We start from the raw sequence: 20,766 nt of genomic DNA on the forward strand, positions 1-20,766 counted from the left end.
GCGCCGGAGGGCGGGAGACGTGTCGGCGGGCATGGGCCGCTTCTCGCTGGAGCCGCTCAGCCTCCCCGGCCTGGCCCTGGCCACGGCCCTGCTGCTCCTGGCCCTGTGCCTGCGCGCACGGCGCACCAGGTAAGCGCCCCGACCGCCGGGCCACGCATGCGCCCTGGACCCCGGGGGCCGCGCGCGACCCAGATGGCGAAGGGAGTCCCCTCCATGATTTCCAAGAAAGAACTTGCTGCGGGGCACTGGCTTCCTCTGGGGCCATGTGTAATAACAAAGGCTTCCTCTGTCTCTTTCCCATGCATACGCATACATATTAAAGCGTTGGGACCGAATTCGCTTTGCTGCTCCAGCATAAGTTGCAACAAGCCCTAGGTCTGCGGTATGCATTATGCATCACGCATGGCTTCCGCACGCGCACATTTTTGGTGCCTTCTGACTGTGACTTGATGCTTTATAGCCTAGAATTTATAGAACATTTCGGGAAGGGAATTTTCTTACATTTCGTCAGTTAAAAGAGAAATGTTCAAGAAAATGCCAATGCAAGGTGTGAACAGTAACTCTGGGTGCCTCTCTGGGCCTCAGTTTCCCTCGCTGTACCTCATTTGGAAAAATGAAATGATGATACTTACCTCGTGTGACTTTTCTGACTACTAAATGAGTTGATACAGTGTATTTTATGCAGTTGCTGTATTATTTTTACCAGGACAAAACAAAACACACAACAGTAACAAGACCTAGAATTGTGTTACTTGTTTATCTGATTTGAAATGTGGAAGTAGAAACAAAAGTTCGAATAAAATGATTCACTGTGAATTTGCTCATTCTTCTTTTCTTTCTGGGCCATTTTTTTCGTCCTACTGTGATCTTCATGGCTTTTGAAAACCAAGCAGATAAGTTTTGTTGGACGATAATTGCTACTTTGTATATATCTATATCTGTGTGTCTATACACACATACATATCAATGTATACATGCATATATGTGTGTGTGATACAGGTTGTTTCTCAATAGCTTTGAAGGAAACGAAACTTTTGTACTGATACAATGCGGACATTTCTAGAATGCCCATGGATGAATACTCTAGATGGGAGTATTTGCTTTTCTTCCCATGTGAGTTTTCAGAGATCTTCTGGAATATGCACTCTCCCAAGTTGCCTTTTCCAATGGCTGTACTTTTTGCTTTAGAGCCTAAGGTGAGGATTTAGTACATTAAAACTTCAGTGTTACACTATTCTAAGTAGGTTCCACCTTCTCTATTTGTAATGTCAGTGAAAGTCAGTTAAGATGCGTTTCTAGGTATGTCTTTTAAGAGAGATGGTAAACAAGAAGGCTATTTGTTCTATTCCCACTTTACATGCAGAGCAGGAGCAGACAAGCTGACTAGGGCATTCTGGATCGGTGAAGGTAATTGGGGTGAAAATTTGGAACTTGGGAAGGACAGTCAGGGAGGCAAAAGGGAAAGGTAGGCTTTCTCTTCCAGCATTCTGAGAATAGGCTGAACTTTCTCTATGTCATTAAAAATTATTTTACTGAGGTATTCATGCCATCAATTGACAATATCTCATACCAGGAAGACTCTATTTAATGCTGCAAATCTAAAGAAGTTCGTAGTGTATTTCAGTGTATGCAAGATAGCTTCATTTGTCCCAATACAAAGAGACTCATGTTCTTCACTGCTACTATTTCTAGTATTTAATGCTCTAGGAAAATGCTCTTTCTATATCACCTCTAAGAGGCAAAATTATGGTTAAGAGTTCCTTACTATTTATTTATTTTTTGAGACAGGGTCTCACTCTGTTTCCTGGGCTAGAGTGCAGTGGGCTCATCATAGCTCACCGCAACCTCAAACTCCTGGGCTCAAGCCATCCTCCTGCCTCAGCCTCCCAGGTAGCTGAAACTACAGGCACACACCACCATGCCAGCTCATTTTTCTAGTTTTTGTAAAGATAGGGTTTTGCTCTTGCTTTGGCTGGTCTTGAACTCCTGACCTCAAGCAGTTCTTCTGCCTCGGCATCCCAAAGTGCTAGGTAGGATTATAGGCATGAGCCATCACGTCCAGCCTCTTATATATACTGAGTTGCAGCTTGCATTCTCCATTTGACAGTACATTTTAAACACCGTTCTTGTTAATTTATAGAAATAATGATTGAAAATGATTGTATAACTATACACCACACACACACACACACACACACAAAACATCTTTGAGCTTTTGTGGAAATATTTATGTAGGATGGTGGAGTTGTCAAAATGTATGTGTGCTTTACATTTTAAGAGATGTTGCCAAACTACTTAAGTCCCAATTTATGATACTGCTAATGATCTATGCAAGTGCCAATTTTTCCACATCCTGCCAATACTGGTATTATAAATCATTTTAATTTTGCCAATCTGGTAAATAAAGAAAATAGAGCTTCATTTTTATCCCAATTTGTATTTATTTACTTCTGATGGAGTTTAGGTGTTTTTAAAAAATAATTGGCTCTTTGTTCCTTTTGTATCTTGTTTATTTTTCCATTGGGATCTTTTCTATTTAATTATTATTATTATTATTTTTTTTTTGAGACAGAGTTTCACTTTGTTGCCTGGGCTAGAGTGCCATGGCATCAGCCTAGCTTACAGCAACCTCAAACTCCTGGGCTCAAGCAATCCTTCTGCCTCAGCCTCCCAAGTAGCTGGGACTACAGGCATGCGCCACCATGCCCGGCTAATTTTTTCTATATATATTAGTTGGCCAATGAATTTCTTTCTCTTTATAGTAGAAATGGGGTCTGGCGCTTGCTCAGGCTGGTTTCAAACTCCTGACCTTGAGCGATCCTCTTGCCTCGGCCTCCCAGAGTGCTAGGATTACAGGCATGAGCCACCATGCCCGGCCTATCTATTTAATTATTAATGACTCTTGTATTATAGGAATTTTCATACCCTTTTATGCCTGCTACAATTGTTTTTACTATTGTAATTTGTATTTATTTAATAGTTACTTAAATTACTTTCCTTGCTTAGAAAGCCCTTCAACCATTCAACATGATAAGAATATTTAGCACTATTTTCCACCATCAACTTATTTTAAAGAGATTTTACACCTGTATAGATTACATTTTTATTCTCACTCCATTTTTATCTTTTGAACAATTATTACTAAAAAAGTTTATAATATTGAATATTATAGGAATACTAGATGTTCCAAAGTAAAAATTTAAATATTATCTATAAAATTTGTGAAATTAAAAAACAATAGGTAAAAACAAGCCCAGAGGTCATTTATTGCCTTTAGACACTTATCATCAATTCTACCTCTTTTGGCTACAGCACTTTGATTTCCTTTTGTGAAGTTCTTTTTTCCTGTTGAATAGTATCTGATGAGACTATCAACCACAGAAGCCATCACAGTGCTTCTCAAGAGAGATGACAGTGCCTTGGCCTAGGGTTGTAATTGTGGGATTGATGAGAAGTGGTTAGAATCACTATATATTTTTGGCAGTAGAATCAAGAGGATTTCCTAATGGATTGAACATGAGGGAGAGAGGAATCAACAATAAGGCTTAGGTGTTTCAAGTTTTTTTTTTTTTTCCTTTTTTTGGTTTTGGTTTTGGTTTTTTATCTGATCGTCAAGGTAGCTGTTTCCTGAGATAGGGAAGGTTTAGGGGAATGGAGCAGACCAATAATTCTGTTGGACAGTGAGGTATGTGTTTCTGGTGCTCAGGAGAGAGGAGGGGGGTCCAGGCAGAATGCATAATTATGAAAGTTACAAATGTGAAAATGACAGATAAAGCATGGGTAGATGAGGTTACCTGATAAAGATTTCGATGGGAGGAGGAGGGCCCAGGCCACTCTCCTTATTGCAAATGAGTCTGGCAGGGGGTGGGGGGGGGGACCAGCAAAGGAGACCTGGAAAAGGAGAAACCAATGTTGGGGAAAGACGACTAAGTGAATGTGGTGTTCTGGGAGCTATATAGGGATATCTTCCAACAAGTAAAGTAGTCATCCATGTCAAATGCTGCTGAGCAGTTTAGTTTTTTGAGGACAAAGGAATGACCATCAGAGTAAAAAAGATGCAGAATGGATAAGAGCTATGCAGGGGGTTGGTGGGCATGAAAGCCTGTTCGAGGTGGGTTGGAATGCTGTCCTACAATCTAAGATCTTATATCTGCTAATAGCTCCTAAGATTTTTGTATTCAGGCTACAGTGCAATTTATATTTCATATCATTTGAGGCAATGATTCCAGTAATTTTATTTAAAAGAATTTATTCTGGTGAAATAATCATGACGATCCTTAAAAATTTAACCATAGCAGTGTTCATTAGCTTGTAATAGTGAATAATTGGGGGAAATAAGCTAAATTAAAATAAAATTTATGGGCTTAAAGAAATTCTAGTGTATGCAAATAATAGAAAAGGATGTAATCATAAGAAATACAATCTTGAATATATGAAGCCATGAAAAGACACATTCAAGATGTATTATGTGAAAAAAAATTACGAAAGAGGTATGTTCACATGTCGCATGTCATTGCCCTCCGGACAGTGACCTGCAATTGCACAAGTTGGGTTTATTGTATATTGCAGTGAGGGAGAACACACACCATATTCATTCAGTAAAAGAGTGTTAGAACAGACCTGTTGCGGGATTTGGGTTTGTGTCATGTGATTTTAGGGAGGGTTTAAGGAAGCCAGATTTTGCTCTGTTAGTAAGATACTGTCAAAAAGTGGGGCTATTCTATGATTATCTTAATAAAACATCCATAGGGAAGGAGGAATAGATTGAGGTTAAATCTGTGATTGGTAAAGAAGCAACAGACATTATTATTAGCCAGGATTGGGGAATAGTTGGTCATTTTATTATTTGGACACTGTTCATGATTTTGTCATTATTTAAACATGATTACGGATTGACCATGCTTTTGTTGTGATCCATCATGGTAACAGAGTATGTTTGTTTGATGTTAATTTTTTGTGCAATTGCTTATGTCCAGTGGAAGAATACATCCTAGCTGTGAGTTTCAGGCCAGCTCCTTGATGTCAGGGGCTGCTTTTATCTTTCTCAAGCAAATTTTCTCACCAGTCACTCACACCACAAAGTAAATGAACTTCAGCTCATTTCAGTATTTTTATGGCAATCTCCTAGGGTTTACCTTTAGATTGACATAATCTCTCCTTATTGTTTTGTTCAGCTGATTCAGAAACACTGATCCTGAACATCGGGTATAGCCTTGGCCCAGAGCGTCAACCATTGGAAATTAGAAAGGACAGGATTTGGCATTGTCTAGGATTAATACCATACAGAGATTTGGTGATGACATGTTTGGGTGAATAGGACTTCCCACTTTACTGAATGTGTTCACATTCCTCATGCACTTTGATTCTCACATCTACCCTAGTAGCTCTCATTTCCATTTTCCAGTTAAGGAAGGTGACTCAGAGAGGTTACATTGACAGATCGGTGGTCACAGTGTTCGTGGACCCTGTGAATCATTCCCCAAGAAGGGGATTGTCTCTGAGAAAAATCTGGAGACTGACATGTGTTGAGGCATCCTCTTCAGGGTTCAGTCTTTGAGACCTTTCTCTAGTTGAACCCTTTGCTCATCCAGAGCAGGTTCAGTTGTGTTCTCAGGAGGAGTTGTGGATTTCTTCAAACATCTAGAATGGCGATTCGCCGCCTACACAGGCAGTGCCCCATACTGGCTCTGGATTACCTGGAAGTAGGGGGTTTCTCGACCTAGACATGTGGAGATGGAGGATTCTTTGTAGTGGGGGCTGTCCTGTGCAGTAGAATATTTAGCAGCATTCTTGGCCTCTACCCACTAGAGGTCAGTAGCACCCCCTCATGACAATAAAAAATGTCCCCAGGTATTGTCAAATGTTCCCTGAATTGGAACAGAGCAAAGAATCACCCACTTTTGAGAACAGCCGCATTAAAGAATTGGAGGGCATGCCTATGCTTATCTTCTATGTGCAAAGTCTTGCTTGCAGTTGAAAAGAAAGTCTAACTTTGAATTAGGTATGATTTCAAGACCAGATAGTAAAACATTGAGACTTTTCTCCCCTTATCAACATCTTGAATATGAATGAGTGGTTTTTTTACTTGTAAGGTTGAATATTCTCGAAATTTCTCCTGATTGAGATTTTTTCCTTTTTTTGTTATTTTGGCATATTATAGGGGTACAGATTTTAAGGTTGCAATAAATGCCCTTCCCCCCTACCCCCACAAGTCTGAGTTTCCAGCTTGACCATCCCCCAGATGGTGCATATCTCACTCATTATGTATGTATATACCTGCCCCCCTGCCCCCTGCCCAATACCCTATTACTGTAAAAAGTAGCATGAGCACATAAAAATTTCAAGATGTACGGTTATGAATCACTTTTTTGTTTTTACATAAATCTTTTTTCTTAGAGAAGTTTTAGGTTTACCAAAAAATTGAGTGTGAAGTACAGAAAGTTCCCCTCACCTAAGTAAACCCTCACTTAACTTTGCCAATAGGTTCTTGGATGGAAACTGCAACTTTGAGCAAAATGCTGTGTAATAAATAGGCTAATTGGTATAAACAAGAGTTAAATTCCTATGGCATATTTCTGACCACAAAAACATCACCAAACTCCTAAATAAAGACCAAAACACTTCTTATATTAAATATTGAAATAAATGTGAGCTATACATACATTTAAGAAAGATAGGCCGAGGTGGAAGGATTGCTTGAGGTCAGGAGTTCGAAACCAGTCTGAGCAAGAGCGAGACCCCATCTCTGTTAAATATAGGAAAAATTAGCCAGGTGTAGTGGTGTGTGGCTGTAGCCCCAGCTAGTGGAGAGGGTGAGACAGGAGGATCCCTTGAGCCCAGGAGTTGGAGGTTGCAGTGAGCTATGATCACACTACTACACTGTAGCCCTAGCAACAGAGGGAGACTCTGTCTAAAAATAAATAAATAAATAAATAAATAGTAAAAACAAGTAAGGTCATCAGTTACCCAGTTCGGGTTGCAGGTGGCCTGAGCCTATCCCAGCAGCTCTGGATGCAAGACCAGGTGACCATGGACAAGACATTGTTCCATCAAGGGTGCACTCTCTCACATCCAGTCAGATGGGCACAGTTCAGACATGCCAATGAACCTGATGTGCACACCTTTGGGATGTGGTAGGAAACCAAAGTACCTGGAGAAAACCCACACAGACATGGGGAGAACATGCAAACTCCACAAAGACATGAGTCTCAGCTGAGAATCAATTTTTTTTTCTCATCAAAGTTATAAAAAAACAACATTGAACAAAAAACAACATTATTCCAGGACGTACTGTACTCCCTTCACTAGCCCCTCAACGCCAATCCCCCTATCCTTAACTTCTCTTATTAGTGTGGTGTATTTCTTATAATTGATGAGCCAATATTGATACATTATTATGAGCTAAAGTTCATAGCTTACATGAGGGTTCAGTGTTTGTGTTTTACATTCTGTGTGTTTTCAGAAATGTATAATGACATATATCCATCATTACAGTATCATTCAGAATAGTTCCATGGCCCGAAAAATCCTCTGTCCTGTGCCTCTTTATCCCTCTCTCTTACCTAACTCCTGGCAACCACTGACCTTTTTACTGTCTCCCTAGTTTGCCTTCTCCAGAATGGCATATACCTGGAATCATGCTGTATGGAGCCTTTTCACATTGGCTCCTTTCACTCAGCAATGTGCATTTAAGGTTTCTCCTTGTCTTTTCATGGCTTGACAGCTAATTTCTTTTTATCACTCAGTAATTTTGGATTATATAGATGTACCACAGTTTGTTCCTTGACCTATTGAAGAACATCTTGGTGGCTTCCAAGTTTTGGCAATTATGAATAAAGCTTCTGTAAACATTCATGTGCAGCTGTTTTTGTGGACTTAAGTTCTGAACTCATTTGGGTAAATGCCAATGAGCAGCATTGTTGAATCATACAGTAAGAGTATGTTTAGTTTCGTTAAAATCTGCCAAACTATCTTCCAAAGTGGCGGTAACATTTTTCAGTCCCACCAGCAGTGAATGAGTGTTTTTCTACACCTTTGTTAGCATTTAGTGTTGTCAGTGTTTTGGATTTTAGCTGTACTTAGGGGTATGTAGTGATATCTTATTGTTCTTTTAATTTGCAATTCCCTGATGATATAGGATGTGTGGTATCTTTTCATATGCTTGTTTGCCCTTCATATATCTTCTTTTGTTATGTTTCTGTTTAGAACTTTTGCCCATTTTTAAAATTAGGTTGTTTCCTTATTGTTGATTTTTAAGCATTCTTTGTATATTTTTGGATACCAGTCCTTTATCAGGTATATGTTTTGCAAATATTTTCCTCCAGTCTGTGGCTTGTATTTTCATTCTCCTAACAGTGTGTTTGCAGAATGGAAATTTTTAATTTTAATTAGGTCCAATTGCAATTTTTTTCTTTTATGGATAATGCTCCTGGAGTTATATCTAAGCTGTCATTGCCACATTTTGTCACCTTTTTTTCCTTCGAGTGTTTTCCTGCTTCCTACTGACCTTCTTGTTAGCAACTGAGGTTTTGTACAACTGTTGAAAATAATTGTGATTCAGTTCAGAGTTAAATTTGTGTATTATTCTCATGATGGGCAGCTTCATATAGTTGCAGGAACGCCAAGAACGTCTGGGTTTGAATACAGCTCCATCTCTTACTCATTCTGTGATTCTGAGCAAATTATTTAATCTCTTTGAACCATAATACATCAAATACATACCATACTAGTTACATACTAGATGATTGATATGTGGCAGTTGTTATACTAAGACTCTTCTTGAAGAACCAAGACATCCATAGAACTCTACTGTTGTTATTTAATAGCCATTGAGGCTCCAATCAACTATTTGCTAGAGATACCAAGTGGCAAGAGGTAAACTGAAAAATATCTCCTATCAGTGTTTCTCATCTAGTGTAAGTGCTATCATTGTGGAGTATAGTAGCAGGACATATAAGTTATAGAATTTTCAAAGAACTTATTAAAAATTTGTTCTTTTTTGCTTTTCTTCAGAGTCCTGCTGTCTCTACTTTTCTGCACTACTGTGCTATTCAGCATAATGAAGGTAATCTTGGGTCATAGTAAATCATTTCCACCAGAAAATATCTTTGAGACACTTCTATTTGTCTCTTCTGTTTGCAAGGTATGTTCTATTGCAGTGCTCCTCAAACTAGCTGTGATGAAAGACTAGTTTTGTTTTTTGTTTTAATTTGCATCTGTCAAGGACCGATACTTTGGTAAATTTACAAAAAAGAATTCATAAAATTGTTCTGTCAAATTGGTCTAAAAGGTTCTAAATGTTTACCCTCTGGCTTTGCATTTATCTCTTTGCAGACTGGTAATGAGGGGACAGTTTGTGGCTTGCACTAGTCAGCACTATACTTTTGAGTAACATTGATCTTCTGAACTGATATCTGGACCTCTTTTCTCTGAGCAATTTTTTTTTCATTTCAGAATATTACAGGGGCACACATGTTTGGGTTACATAATTTGCTTTTGTACGGTTTGAGTCAAAGTTATAAGTGTGCCCTTCGCCCAGATAATGTGCATTGTTCCTGTTAGGTGTGAATTTACTTATCCCTCCTCCCTCCTTCCACCTGCTTGATTTCCTTCTAGTTGTTGATATTTACTTTCATATGTGCACGTAAGTGTTGATCAATTAGTTCTAATTTAGTGTTGAGTACGTGTGTGTGTTTGTTTTTTCATTTTTGTAAAATGGAAAAGAATGGTCTCCAGTCCCATCCAGTTTGTTACAAAAGATACTAGATCATCAATTTTTTTTTATGGCTGAGTAGTGCTCCAGTGCTCTACATTTTATTAATCCACTCATGTATCAATGGGTAGTTGGGTTGTTTCCACATCTTTGCAATTGTGAATTGTGCTGCTATAAACATTCTAGAGCAAGTGTATTTTATAATATCTGAGCAACGTTTTGTTTGGAAGCAGGAATGATCTTGCTGTTTGTAATTGAGGGCATGAAGTAAAGTTTCAAATGTGGGAATGCCACGAGCAATCTGTATTTGAAAGCTTAGAGGACAGTCAGCTTGCATATTATTAGATTTCTCTGGCACTAACCAGAGACACTTTTGTCCTTATAGTGATGTGGGTTTCCTTCCTCCTTTCATCCTTCTTTCCCAACACATATATCCTCATACCCCCAAAATGTTATAATTGGTAAGAAATAAGATTAAAATGCTATTTAGATAAATTTTAGTCAAAGTAAAAGTTCAGTGATTTTTTTTTTTGAGTTGTAAGATACTGAGGTTGTGTAGTTAATGAGTTGTTTTCAAATGTTGATTTGTTGACACCACTGTATCACATAAGTCAATTATTCCTCTTTCTAATTACTTAATTACTCCCAAACAAGATCCATCTTGCTCTAGACCCCTCACATTGTTACCACTGTCTAGGGAGTGAGAAGAACCAGGCTGCCATCATTAGTGGATGTTTTTCTTGTTTCTTCCCCTTTTCTCTTAACAAAATACAGGAAAAGGATGTGGACAGCTGAGAGCAAAGGCATTTTCTACTCAAGAGTATACTGAACTTAACAGGTAGATTTTTGTGTTTTTCAGAAGAGGTGACAGGGAGCTCTCCAGGCACATTTGTGCTTCGTGATTAGTTGCTAATTAGTTAGCCCGCTGTGTGCTGCACTTTCCCTTATACAGCCCAGAATTTGGATTGGTCTTGCTACCATTTAAGACAGATTTCTGGCTTGCTTCATTGTTTTGTTTTGTAACTTTAAAAAAATGGTCCTAAGAGAATATTCTTGTTGTATAATTTAAAAAAAAAATGAGGACTCTGAAAAACAAACCATTTGCTATTTATTTTATGCATAACGCAAAGTAAGCATGTAATGGGTCATGGGATATTCAGGACTGGTAGTAGAATCAACATTGAGGATTGCTCAGTTCTGTAATCACAGTGTTTACTGATATTAGCAAATCATAGATTTACTGATAAATCCAGGCTATCCCTTTGAACATATCATCTGTTTGAAATAGCAGAAAATCAATTCAGAAGTTATGTTGAATTAGTATAAATCTCTTATCTCTCTGAGAATAAAATCTTGGAGTGTTCACTAGGAATGTGGGGCACTGTTTTGGTCCATCTGGGCTACTCTAACAAGTACCATAGACTGGGTGGATTATAAACATCAAAAATTTATTTTTCACATTTATGAAGGATGGAAATTCCAAGATCAAGGTGCCAGCAGGTGTAGTGTCTGGTGAGGACCCATTCCTCATAGAAGATGTCTTCTCACTGTGTCTCGTGTGATGAAGGGGCAAAGAGCCTCTTGAGCCTCTTTGATAAGGGTACTATCCTTTTTATGAGGGCTCTGCCCTCATAACCCATCACCTTCCAAAGGTCTTACCTTCTATTACCATCACTTTTGGGGGGTAGGTTTCAACATATGAATTTTGGGAGGATGCAAACCGTAGCTGGCAATATGTGTATGTGAATTCATCTGTGGCTCAGTCTTTCCTAGCACTGGGACCTTCTTGCAGAAAGCAGTGTGGTGTAAGGCAAAGAGCATAACTATGAAGCTGAAGTGAACCTGGATCCAAACTCAGCTTCATCCCAATACAATAGTGGCTTTTGAGAGGATGGTATGAGAAGATGACATAAACCCATTGAGGCCCTACTAGGTGCCAAGTTCTGTGCCTAGATATTTTGCATATATTTTCTCATTTTATCCTTACTCTTGTTCAGGAGGTAACTATTATTGAGGTATTTCCAAATGAAGAGACTAAAATAATAAGAGATTAATTAATTGGCCTAAGGCACAGTGCTACTCAGGGGTAGAACTGGGTTTTTGGTTCTGGATCCATTAGAACCATGGTAGACTGTATAAAGCTCTCTCAACCCGAGAGATATCCACGTCTGAATCTCTGGAACCTGTGAATATGTTAGGTTACATGGGTAAGGGGAATTAAGGTTGCAGAAGGAATGAAGGTTGCTAATTAGCTAGCCTTAAAATAGGGGACCATCTTGGATTATTTGGGTGAATTCAGTGGCGTCAAAAGGGCCATTAAAACTGGAAGCAGGGGGCAGTAAAGGAGATCAGAGTGATGTGATGTGAGAAAGACTCTCAACTTTTTCTGGCTTTGAAGATGGATGGAGGAGGAAGGAGTCTCTGAGTCAAAGAATGGGGGCAGCCTCTAGAAGCTGGAAATGCCAAGGCAAGATATTCTCCTCTGGAGCCCCCTGAAAGGAATATAGCCGAGTCTGCCCTGCCAGCACCATGATTTTGGCCCAGTGAGACCCATTTTGGGCTTCTGGCCCACAGAACTGTGTGTTATTATCTGTGTTGTTTAAGCCGCTAAGTTTATGGTCATTCGTTACAGCCTTCACAGAAAACTAGCATAACAGTCGTATCTCCCGTGTCCTTTACATTATACCACAGCCCACTTGCAGGAGGGTTCAGAGGGTGAGAAAGATTGGGAGACTGGGCGTTGGCTGACTCTGCTGGTCACTCTTGAGGAGCAGGATGGAAAGTGAACATTCTAAATTGTGCCTTTGTCACTGTGCTGACACATAGTAGTTTGAGAATTTGGGGTCCAAGTTTAGGACCACAGGTTATCATGGGTTGTTTATCAATGTCTCTCTTCCTTATCAATCAATTCACAAGTAAGTTTTGAATGTTTGTTATGTATCTAGCGACTCCAAGACTTTTTGAAATGTTTTTGAAAATAAGCCATGGGTCGCCAGGATTAAGACCCAGTTGTGCTTTGTTCTGGCAATTTCTCCTGGCACAGACATGGTACACACCTGCTGGTCGGTCTCCTGTGGCCCGCAGGAGGAAGCTGGCCATGACCTTGAGGGTTTGAAAGGATCTAAGAAAATGGGAGCTGTACTTCACCGATTTCCCAAAAATAATAGAGCAGAGGGAGCATCAGCTGTAGAGGAAAGATTAACAGCTTCTTGCAGGAGAATGTTTTTGTGCTTTATACAAAGTAAAATTGCATTGAAACTACTCCAGGTTACTGTTCTGTGAAAGGCAAAGGACAAAATTATAGAAAAGCTACTTTGCTGAATAAGAGAAGATGACATCTATTATATCATGCATTTTTATAGATGAATTGCTCATTTTTATGGGTTTGGCATTTTTTTCAACGCAGAAGTATTTGGGATGGGATTTTTTTTTTCCTATAGGAAAGTGGAAAGGATTAATTAAGTTTATAATTGCTTAATATAAAAATTAATAGAAATTTTAACAAAAGTGCAGCCATAACAGAATTTAAATTCATTGTCATTTCTCCTCATAACTTCATCCTAAATAGTTGATATTAATGAAGAAGAAACTTTAGAAGCTTTACTGTAGTTCGAGCTCCGAGTGTAATATCAGGCAATGAGTAGGTTCTCAGTGAATATTTGTTAGAAGAATGAAGGATGAATGAATGAATAAATGAATGGTTGGTGTAGTCATTGTTATCTTTTTCCAATATGAATATTTCAGAGTTCTATTATATATTGATATCAAAATATACAAACTGCATACAAAACTGGCACCTAATGTCATACCTACCATGTTTGCTGCTGCTTCAGTTAAAAACTGAAGATTTCATAAGCAACTGCTTACCTGCCATGAATATATATAAATGAAGAACATATTGGTGCAATTCTTTATTATTCTTTAGTATAGACGTGATGGCAAACACAGTAACTGGAGTACAGTCAACCCCTGAAATTCATGCTTCTGGAAATTCAGTGTTCAAAAATATGTATTATTAACTTTCAGGTTTAGATACTGTATTTATATAGCTATGCTTAAGATTCTACTCCCTGGTATATGTGGACAGTGTGCTTTATTTAACAAATCAGGACCCCTTTGTGAAAGGGATGAGCCTGTTTTTAGTAATCATAGAGAATCATATATGTATTTGGTCCTCAGTACACTTAAAACAAATATTGGTCAGATGAGTCCTTATAAACCATCAACAAAACCGTATTTTCTGTTTGAAAAATCAAAATTGTCCTGGTGAAAGCAATGCTTTGTATTAGTTGTACCTTAGAACTATGAATACCCAAAACATTTTATCTCTGGAAGACAAGTGGCTTATTTTTGGGTCACATCCAGTGAGGATTTATTGTCTTGGTATTGTAATTCAGCAGTGTTGTCCTTTTGGGCTAGGATGTGAACGAATTAACTTCTTTGGGTAATAGCTATTACTTTAGGGTTAGCTACTCCAATATTGTTGACTGCTTTCTATATTTTTGTATATTGAGTATAGAGTACTATAGAATTGATTTTGACTTACAATAATGACAGCCCACAGTTTTGAGAATTTCCTATTTGCCTACTAGAGGTAGAGGCAAGTGCTTTATATTCATTATTATATTGAATTTTATTGAATCCTTCCATGATAACTTACCTTATTTAAATGTCATTTAAATAGTGCTCCCAATGTCATATGTCTAAAATTTAGTTCAGTCAGGGATCAAACCTACAGTGTTTGTTGTCAAGCTCATACTCTTAACATCTTTTTCCCCTTTTTTTAAAAATTCTTTTTTAACTTTTCTTACAACAAGGTTCTGACATTAGCACTTCCCCTTTACTAAAAATAAAAGTATTAAGACCTAATACATTTAGATCTCAGCATTTCTAGAAGAAATTTAACTAAGATTTGAATGCATTCATTTGAACTTTAAAGACTATATTAAGTCTAAGAATAAAGCAGGCAAAAATTGCCTGTCTCCCTCTTGCACTAGACTTTGTGAAAGCTACACTTGTTGTCAACATGGGAAAATACCTTTTTTCCCCCTATCCCATTTACTGGCTACTGTGCCCACTCACTTCCTGGCTAAGCAGAGGATTTGGGGTTCACTGTGGGGCCAGACTGCCTGATACCAGACGCAATGGAAAGCAGGAAAGACAAAGCAGAACCTGCCTCAGGACACAAGGGTAGTGGCCAGGTTGGGAGTCACACCTTAATCTTTCTAAAAACTTGTAAAACTTGATTCAAGATCGCTGTTTTTAGAAGCTCGTTTCAAAATAAACATGTCAAAGGAACCTGGAATCAAAGGAGAAAGATGCTTTCACTCTCTGGGAATTAATTAAAGACAGTTTAATATGTTTCTCATCTTAACAATTGTTCCTAAATGGATTATGTAATCTGTTGCATGTGTCACCACTGCGGTTACAATTGCACTTAGCAAAGCAGCATTAAATATTGAATGAGCAAGTGTTACAGACAGTTCAAATATTACTTGATGTAGCAAAGCATGGTGGTTCCTGATATATATATCTCTTGAATGCTTTCAGGTCTAGAGTGAACTTTTAATCTTGCTTTGGATTTTGAATGACCTTTTTCACATGGGCAGAGAATCTCGGCACTGTATACAGAATGTGTAACTTTGTTTTTATGTTTCTCTGCAGTCATACATGCAACTTCTTTCACTATACATGCAGTGTATGTGCATGTATGTGTATGTGTATGTATATATACATATACATATGTACACACATATGTATAAATATACATGTGTATATATTTTAAACTAGTTCTACCCTTTTTGCTTCTCAGTGTGTTGTACCATATGGTGTGTAGCATCATGCCAAAAGATAAAAATATTTCTAGAACATATGAAATCACCAGTTAACTGAAGAAGGGTAAAGACTTTTGACCGAAGCATTTGCGATACTGATGTATTTGCAGGCAATAGTGCATGGCATAATATCCACAATTTTAAAAAGAGGACATATTTTAAAGTTAAAATGACTCTTCCTTTTTAAGAGAAAGAATCCAAAAATAAAGTCTTTGAAAATTTTATTTTTCTATAGAAATTTATTCAAAACAGTGTTTTCTTTCTATATTGAAATTCTCCATATCTATTTATGGAACTTGCCCCTCTTATTTTAATCTCTAGAGTTACCGTACAGTTTGGCTCTGTAAGTTTTCAAAAGAAGGGACCTTGGAGATGAAACCTGCTGAAGGGGAATGGAGTCTTGGGTCATAGGTAACACGGCCACCACACAGCTTTTCTAACTTACCCCATGGGTGGGGAATTTTAACCAATAAAAAGAGCTATAGAAGATCAGATTCCACAATATTCTTAGGGGCTGTGCAATAAAGTTGTAATAACAATGTGATACAGGCTGTTTCTTACTCATCAATAAGTATTAATAATAAAGGGTCTGCAAGTGGAACATGACATGCCTGATTGTACTGCTCAGATTTTATTTATTTTAGGTCTCAAGTAGACTTGTGTTTCTTTGTGCCACATTGAGTATTGTTTTCAACTACTTAATTAAACAAAAATGGGGGTGGGGTGGGGAAGTTAAGTAGTTAATTTCCTAGCTAAGGATTGAGTATATTTTTTTTACTAGAGGGATAAACTATCATGTAAAATAGAGTAAGTGATGCTGCTGTGAAATTTCTGGACAGCAGCTCTGTGAATAGAGCCCACATTATATCTTACTTTTCACGTCTTCACTAATTGTGATTATTCATCCTTTTTTGTATTTAGTCACTGCTCATAATTGTCTTTTTTTTTTTTTTAATTGCATGACCCTACCTAGGCTTCGTTTTTATAGGGTAGATCTATAATAGAAAATATTTCTTACCCCACTTATCGCTAATTTCATGGATGAGACCCCAATAACAGAAGATAAATTAACAATGGAGAAGCATACATATGTGTTTAGTATAAGTTTATGTGACATAGGAACCTTCAGAATGAAGACCCAAAGGAACAAGAAATTCTATATATTTTTATAGTAAGTGTGATGAAGAGTGGACATTTGTGCAGATGTATTATTGAACCAAGGGGCATAATCTAATGGTGACAAACTGGGGGGCATTTAGCAAGTCCCACTCAGGTTCTTCTTCCCATCTCTGTGTCTTTGAGGATAAGGATGTCCTTTGCTCTGCATATAGGGAGGGTTCCTCAGGAATGAAAGTCTTATGACTAACTTTAGAAGAAGGCCAGCTAGGTCTTAAGATCTTCTCAGGGGAGAAGGTGTCAGGGGAAGGTGACAGAGACCTTCCTGTTTCTGCTGTTTTCTCAAATGCCAAGGTACCATACTTTGGGGTTGCATGTCCTGAACCCTAACTCTGGCTATAGTACATCATATTAATGCCTCTCCTCATTTTATGTTTATTGTTTTCTTATAAAAAGGAACACATGATTGAAGAGTTTTAAGCTCTACATTTATATGATAGGGTGAGAGGGCTTATAAGTATTTTAGGATGGTGATCAGATCTGTAGGACATCTCATGACCTGTATAACAAATTTATAATAATGCTAGATTATTTAATCCTAAAAAAATTTGTTGTTCCTTATCAACAACTTCAAGCAAAGTTTTGTGACTGAATTTAGGATATGCTTAGGTTTATTTGCAAATTCCCCTCCCTCCTTAGAACAGATAATTATCAGTAAAAGGAAAACCAAGAAACGTGCAGAGGTACTGTTTCTATCACGGGATCACTTTAGAAAAGAACTAACATTTTGGCTATGTCCACAGCATACTTTTTTGCAGGGTCTCGAAGCATTGGTAAGATCAAATAAAGAAGAATCCGCGATGGTAAGTGATTTCCTTTTCCAACTGCTGTTTCCAAACCTTCATTGGAATGTTCTAGTTTCAGCCAGGTCAAGAAAACAGCTAAGAATACTTCTCCATATTGAAAGAGAAAAACCAGGACCATGATATTGCTTATGAACTAAGCAATAATGGATTTATCACAGCACAGGAAATGGTATAACATTTGCCACCAACTTTCTCTGAGCCTCAATTTTCTCATCTGTAAATGAGGAAATTTGGACTAGATAATCACTTTGGAATGATAGGATTCTACAAGGTCATTACCATTCTCAGATTGACTCCCTCAACCCCGTTATGTTTCAGCTATATGGGATGGGCCTGTCCTCAAACACACTGTGCCTTTTTCTAACCCCATTGCAATACCAATCTTTCTGCCCTTTCAGACCCAGAATAAATGCTCCATCCTCTTTGGAATTTTCCTAGCTTTCTCCCAAGAGAAGTTGACTGTTTCTTCCCCTAGTACCTCAGAATTCACATCACAATATAGTATAATTATCAGTCAGTATATATCGTGCCTTCACTCCCAGCCAGTGTATCAGCAGCTTGTATAAGAATCAGGGTCTGCTTTTTATTCATCTCAGTGTGTTTAGCACCTAGAAAGATGTCTAGCACATTGTAGGTCCTCAACAAGTAATACATCAATAATGAAGAAAAGTACTATCCTTAAATAGAACCAGTGATCATCATTAGATGGAAAGCAAAGCCTGTGGACAATTTTCCTTGTTATTGGTTTACAAAATGCTGAGAAACCTCACCTACAGCTCACTATAAGGAATATGACTCATGGCTGCACAAGTCAGAGCTGAGCTGGTTGTTGGAACTTCCTCTTAGGCCACTTGTTAAGTAACAAGAGCAGTTTTAGAACCTAAAATACCAGGATCACAAGACCCTGAATCCCAGAGTGAGTTCAGGGCCATGAGAAACATCTCATTTCTGAAGACCAAGAATAATCTTGATTCCAAGAACTACACGATGTTTTTGTTTTATTGATGGGAGTGGCTAAGGATATTTGGAACTCTAAATCAGAGATAAAAACTAAGATGGGACAGGAAGTCAATTCAGAGACAAGAAGGCCACTTATAAAAACAAATTGGATTAAACTCTTCTTACAAAAAGAAAACAGAGAAGGTGAGGGATTTGACCATCCATATTTACACTTGTTTGGAGTATGGCAGAGTGATTAAGAAGAGCAAGGGCTTCAGAATCAGAGAGAGAAGGAGGGGTTTGACTACTAGTTCTCCTACTTATTTGAGGTAAGACATCCGGAAGTTATTTTACCTCTGAGGACAGAAGAAAGTTTGGAGGCAGATGGATGATTTTGACAAGGTTTCATTGCCCAGATCCTTGAAGGAAAACAGATATGCACTATTCAGTAAAGACTTATTGAACTCTTACAATATGGAAAACCCTGAGGCAAGTAGAAAGTGGAATAAGTTCCAATTTCTGCCACTAACAAGGTTATAGCTGAGTTAGGAAGACATGTATAAATAGGTCCCAGTCTTCCAGTGTTCACACTTCCATGCTCTATTAATTCAAGATTGCTTAATACCTACATTTGTCAGTGTTTTCACATGAGCCTGTAAGGTTTCACATGTTATTTTCTTTCACATGAGCCTGTAAGGTTGTGACTTACACTGGAGGGAGAGTGGAGGCTACTGGTGTCAACTGATACTATCAACATGACTTTTCCAGTAATTGCCAAAGCAAAAGAAAGGGACTATTCCACACTAATTTCCATCTCTCAAATCCATTAGCCTTCACTTATGTGTATTCCTTTCAGTTCAAGTCAACAAATATTTATTGGCTACCTGTTGTATGAATGTTATGTTAGCTCTTGGTTACACAGAAATGAAAGTCAGTTTCTGTTCTCAAGGAACCCAAAATCTGTAGAGATATATAAATAATCCATCAATTCCATCACACAGTGTGCTAGGTAATCAGCATAGAGATAAGCCACAGAAAAACAATTGTTGATAGTGGGTCTAGATTGGAGAAACTTTTAGGAGTAGGAATTACTAAATGTGGTATTGGACTGGATGTGGGAGGAGGGAAGGAGAGGGGGAAGATGTAAGAAGGAATTAGGCTTCTGGTCTGAGTGAATGTGACTAGGTTTTATGGTTTGGGTGTGTTCTTTGGAAGCTCGTGTGTTGGAAACTTAATTCTTCTGTCATTGTGAATGGATTAATGTTGGCCCTGCTCTCATGAATGGATTAATGGATTAATTAGGTGCTCTGGCCTGATGAATGGACTAATGCCACTATCACAGGAGTGACTGTGTTATTAAAGTGAGCTCTCTCTGGCTCTCTTGTTCTTTCCCTCTTGTCCTGTGATGCCCTCTCTATGTTATGACACAGCAAGAAGTTATCACAAGATCTTGGTGCCATGCTCTTGGACTTGCCAGTCTCCAGAACTGTGAGCTTAATAAACTTCTTTTCTTCATAAACTATCCAGTCTGTGGTATTCTTTTACACAACAGAGAACTGACTAAGACACTGGGTCATTCAACAAAGTAGACACTGCTTAGGAAGATTAGGTTTGGGGCTAAGAGGATGAGCTTACTTTGTTGAACATTTTGAATGTGCAGTGTCTATGAAATACCCTGTTGTAATATTATCTTTGGCAATTGTATACACAGACAATAGAAGGCTGAAGGGTGAGCATGTGACTTAAGAGTCTTTTACTTTGGATTTTTCCAAACTGCAATTAATAAGGAAGATCCTGCTTGTCTAAGGTTTGGAAGTTATAAAGATGTGAGCCTGGAAATGGCAAGCAGCCATTTGCCTCACCTTGAGAGAAGAAAGTCTGTATTAGGAGAAATTAAAGCTGATAATCATTAAAAAACAAACAAACACCAGAGAGGATAGCTGAAGATCATTCTTATTCATTCAATAAATATTTATTGAGTGTCAAATATATATCAGGCATTGTTTTAGATGCCTGGAAAATACCAGAGAATTAAATAAACCAAACCCCTCCCCCCCAAACTACTTCATTTATGGATTTCATGTTTTTGATGATTTTTAATATTTTTATTTAAGTATATATAAGTTTATAAGTATAAACTTATAAGTTCTTATATATAAGTATAAACTTAACTATATGTAAGTATATATAAGTTTAAGTATACATTCTATAAGCAATGCATATGCAGACAATTATTTTGCTAGAAGCATAAATTAAGGATGCTTCATCAATTTGCTAAAAAACCTTGAGTTTCTCTGTG

At 38.0% G+C, this 20,766-nt stretch overlaps 1 protein-coding gene across 1 annotated transcript in view; it reads left to right on the forward strand.

Moving 5' to 3' along the window:
• Nucleotides 1-25: 25 nt before the first annotated feature.
• The window catches only part of CYP7B1 (cytochrome P450 family 7 subfamily B member 1), a 189,306-nt gene continuing 168,565 nt past the window's right edge, over nt 26-20,766 (forward strand). Inside the window, exon 1 of the mRNA XM_012763352.3 lies at nt 26-129. Within this exon, the coding sequence (XP_012618806.3) occupies nt 32-129 (98 nt within the window). The 5' untranslated portion in view covers nt 26-31. The remainder of the gene's footprint in view (nt 130-20,766) is intronic.

This window comes from Microcebus murinus, chromosome 7, assembly GCF_040939455.1.
Source record: "Microcebus murinus isolate Inina chromosome 7, M.murinus_Inina_mat1.0, whole genome shotgun sequence".
NCBI classification, from domain to species: Eukaryota; Metazoa; Chordata; class Mammalia; order Primates; family Cheirogaleidae; genus Microcebus; species Microcebus murinus.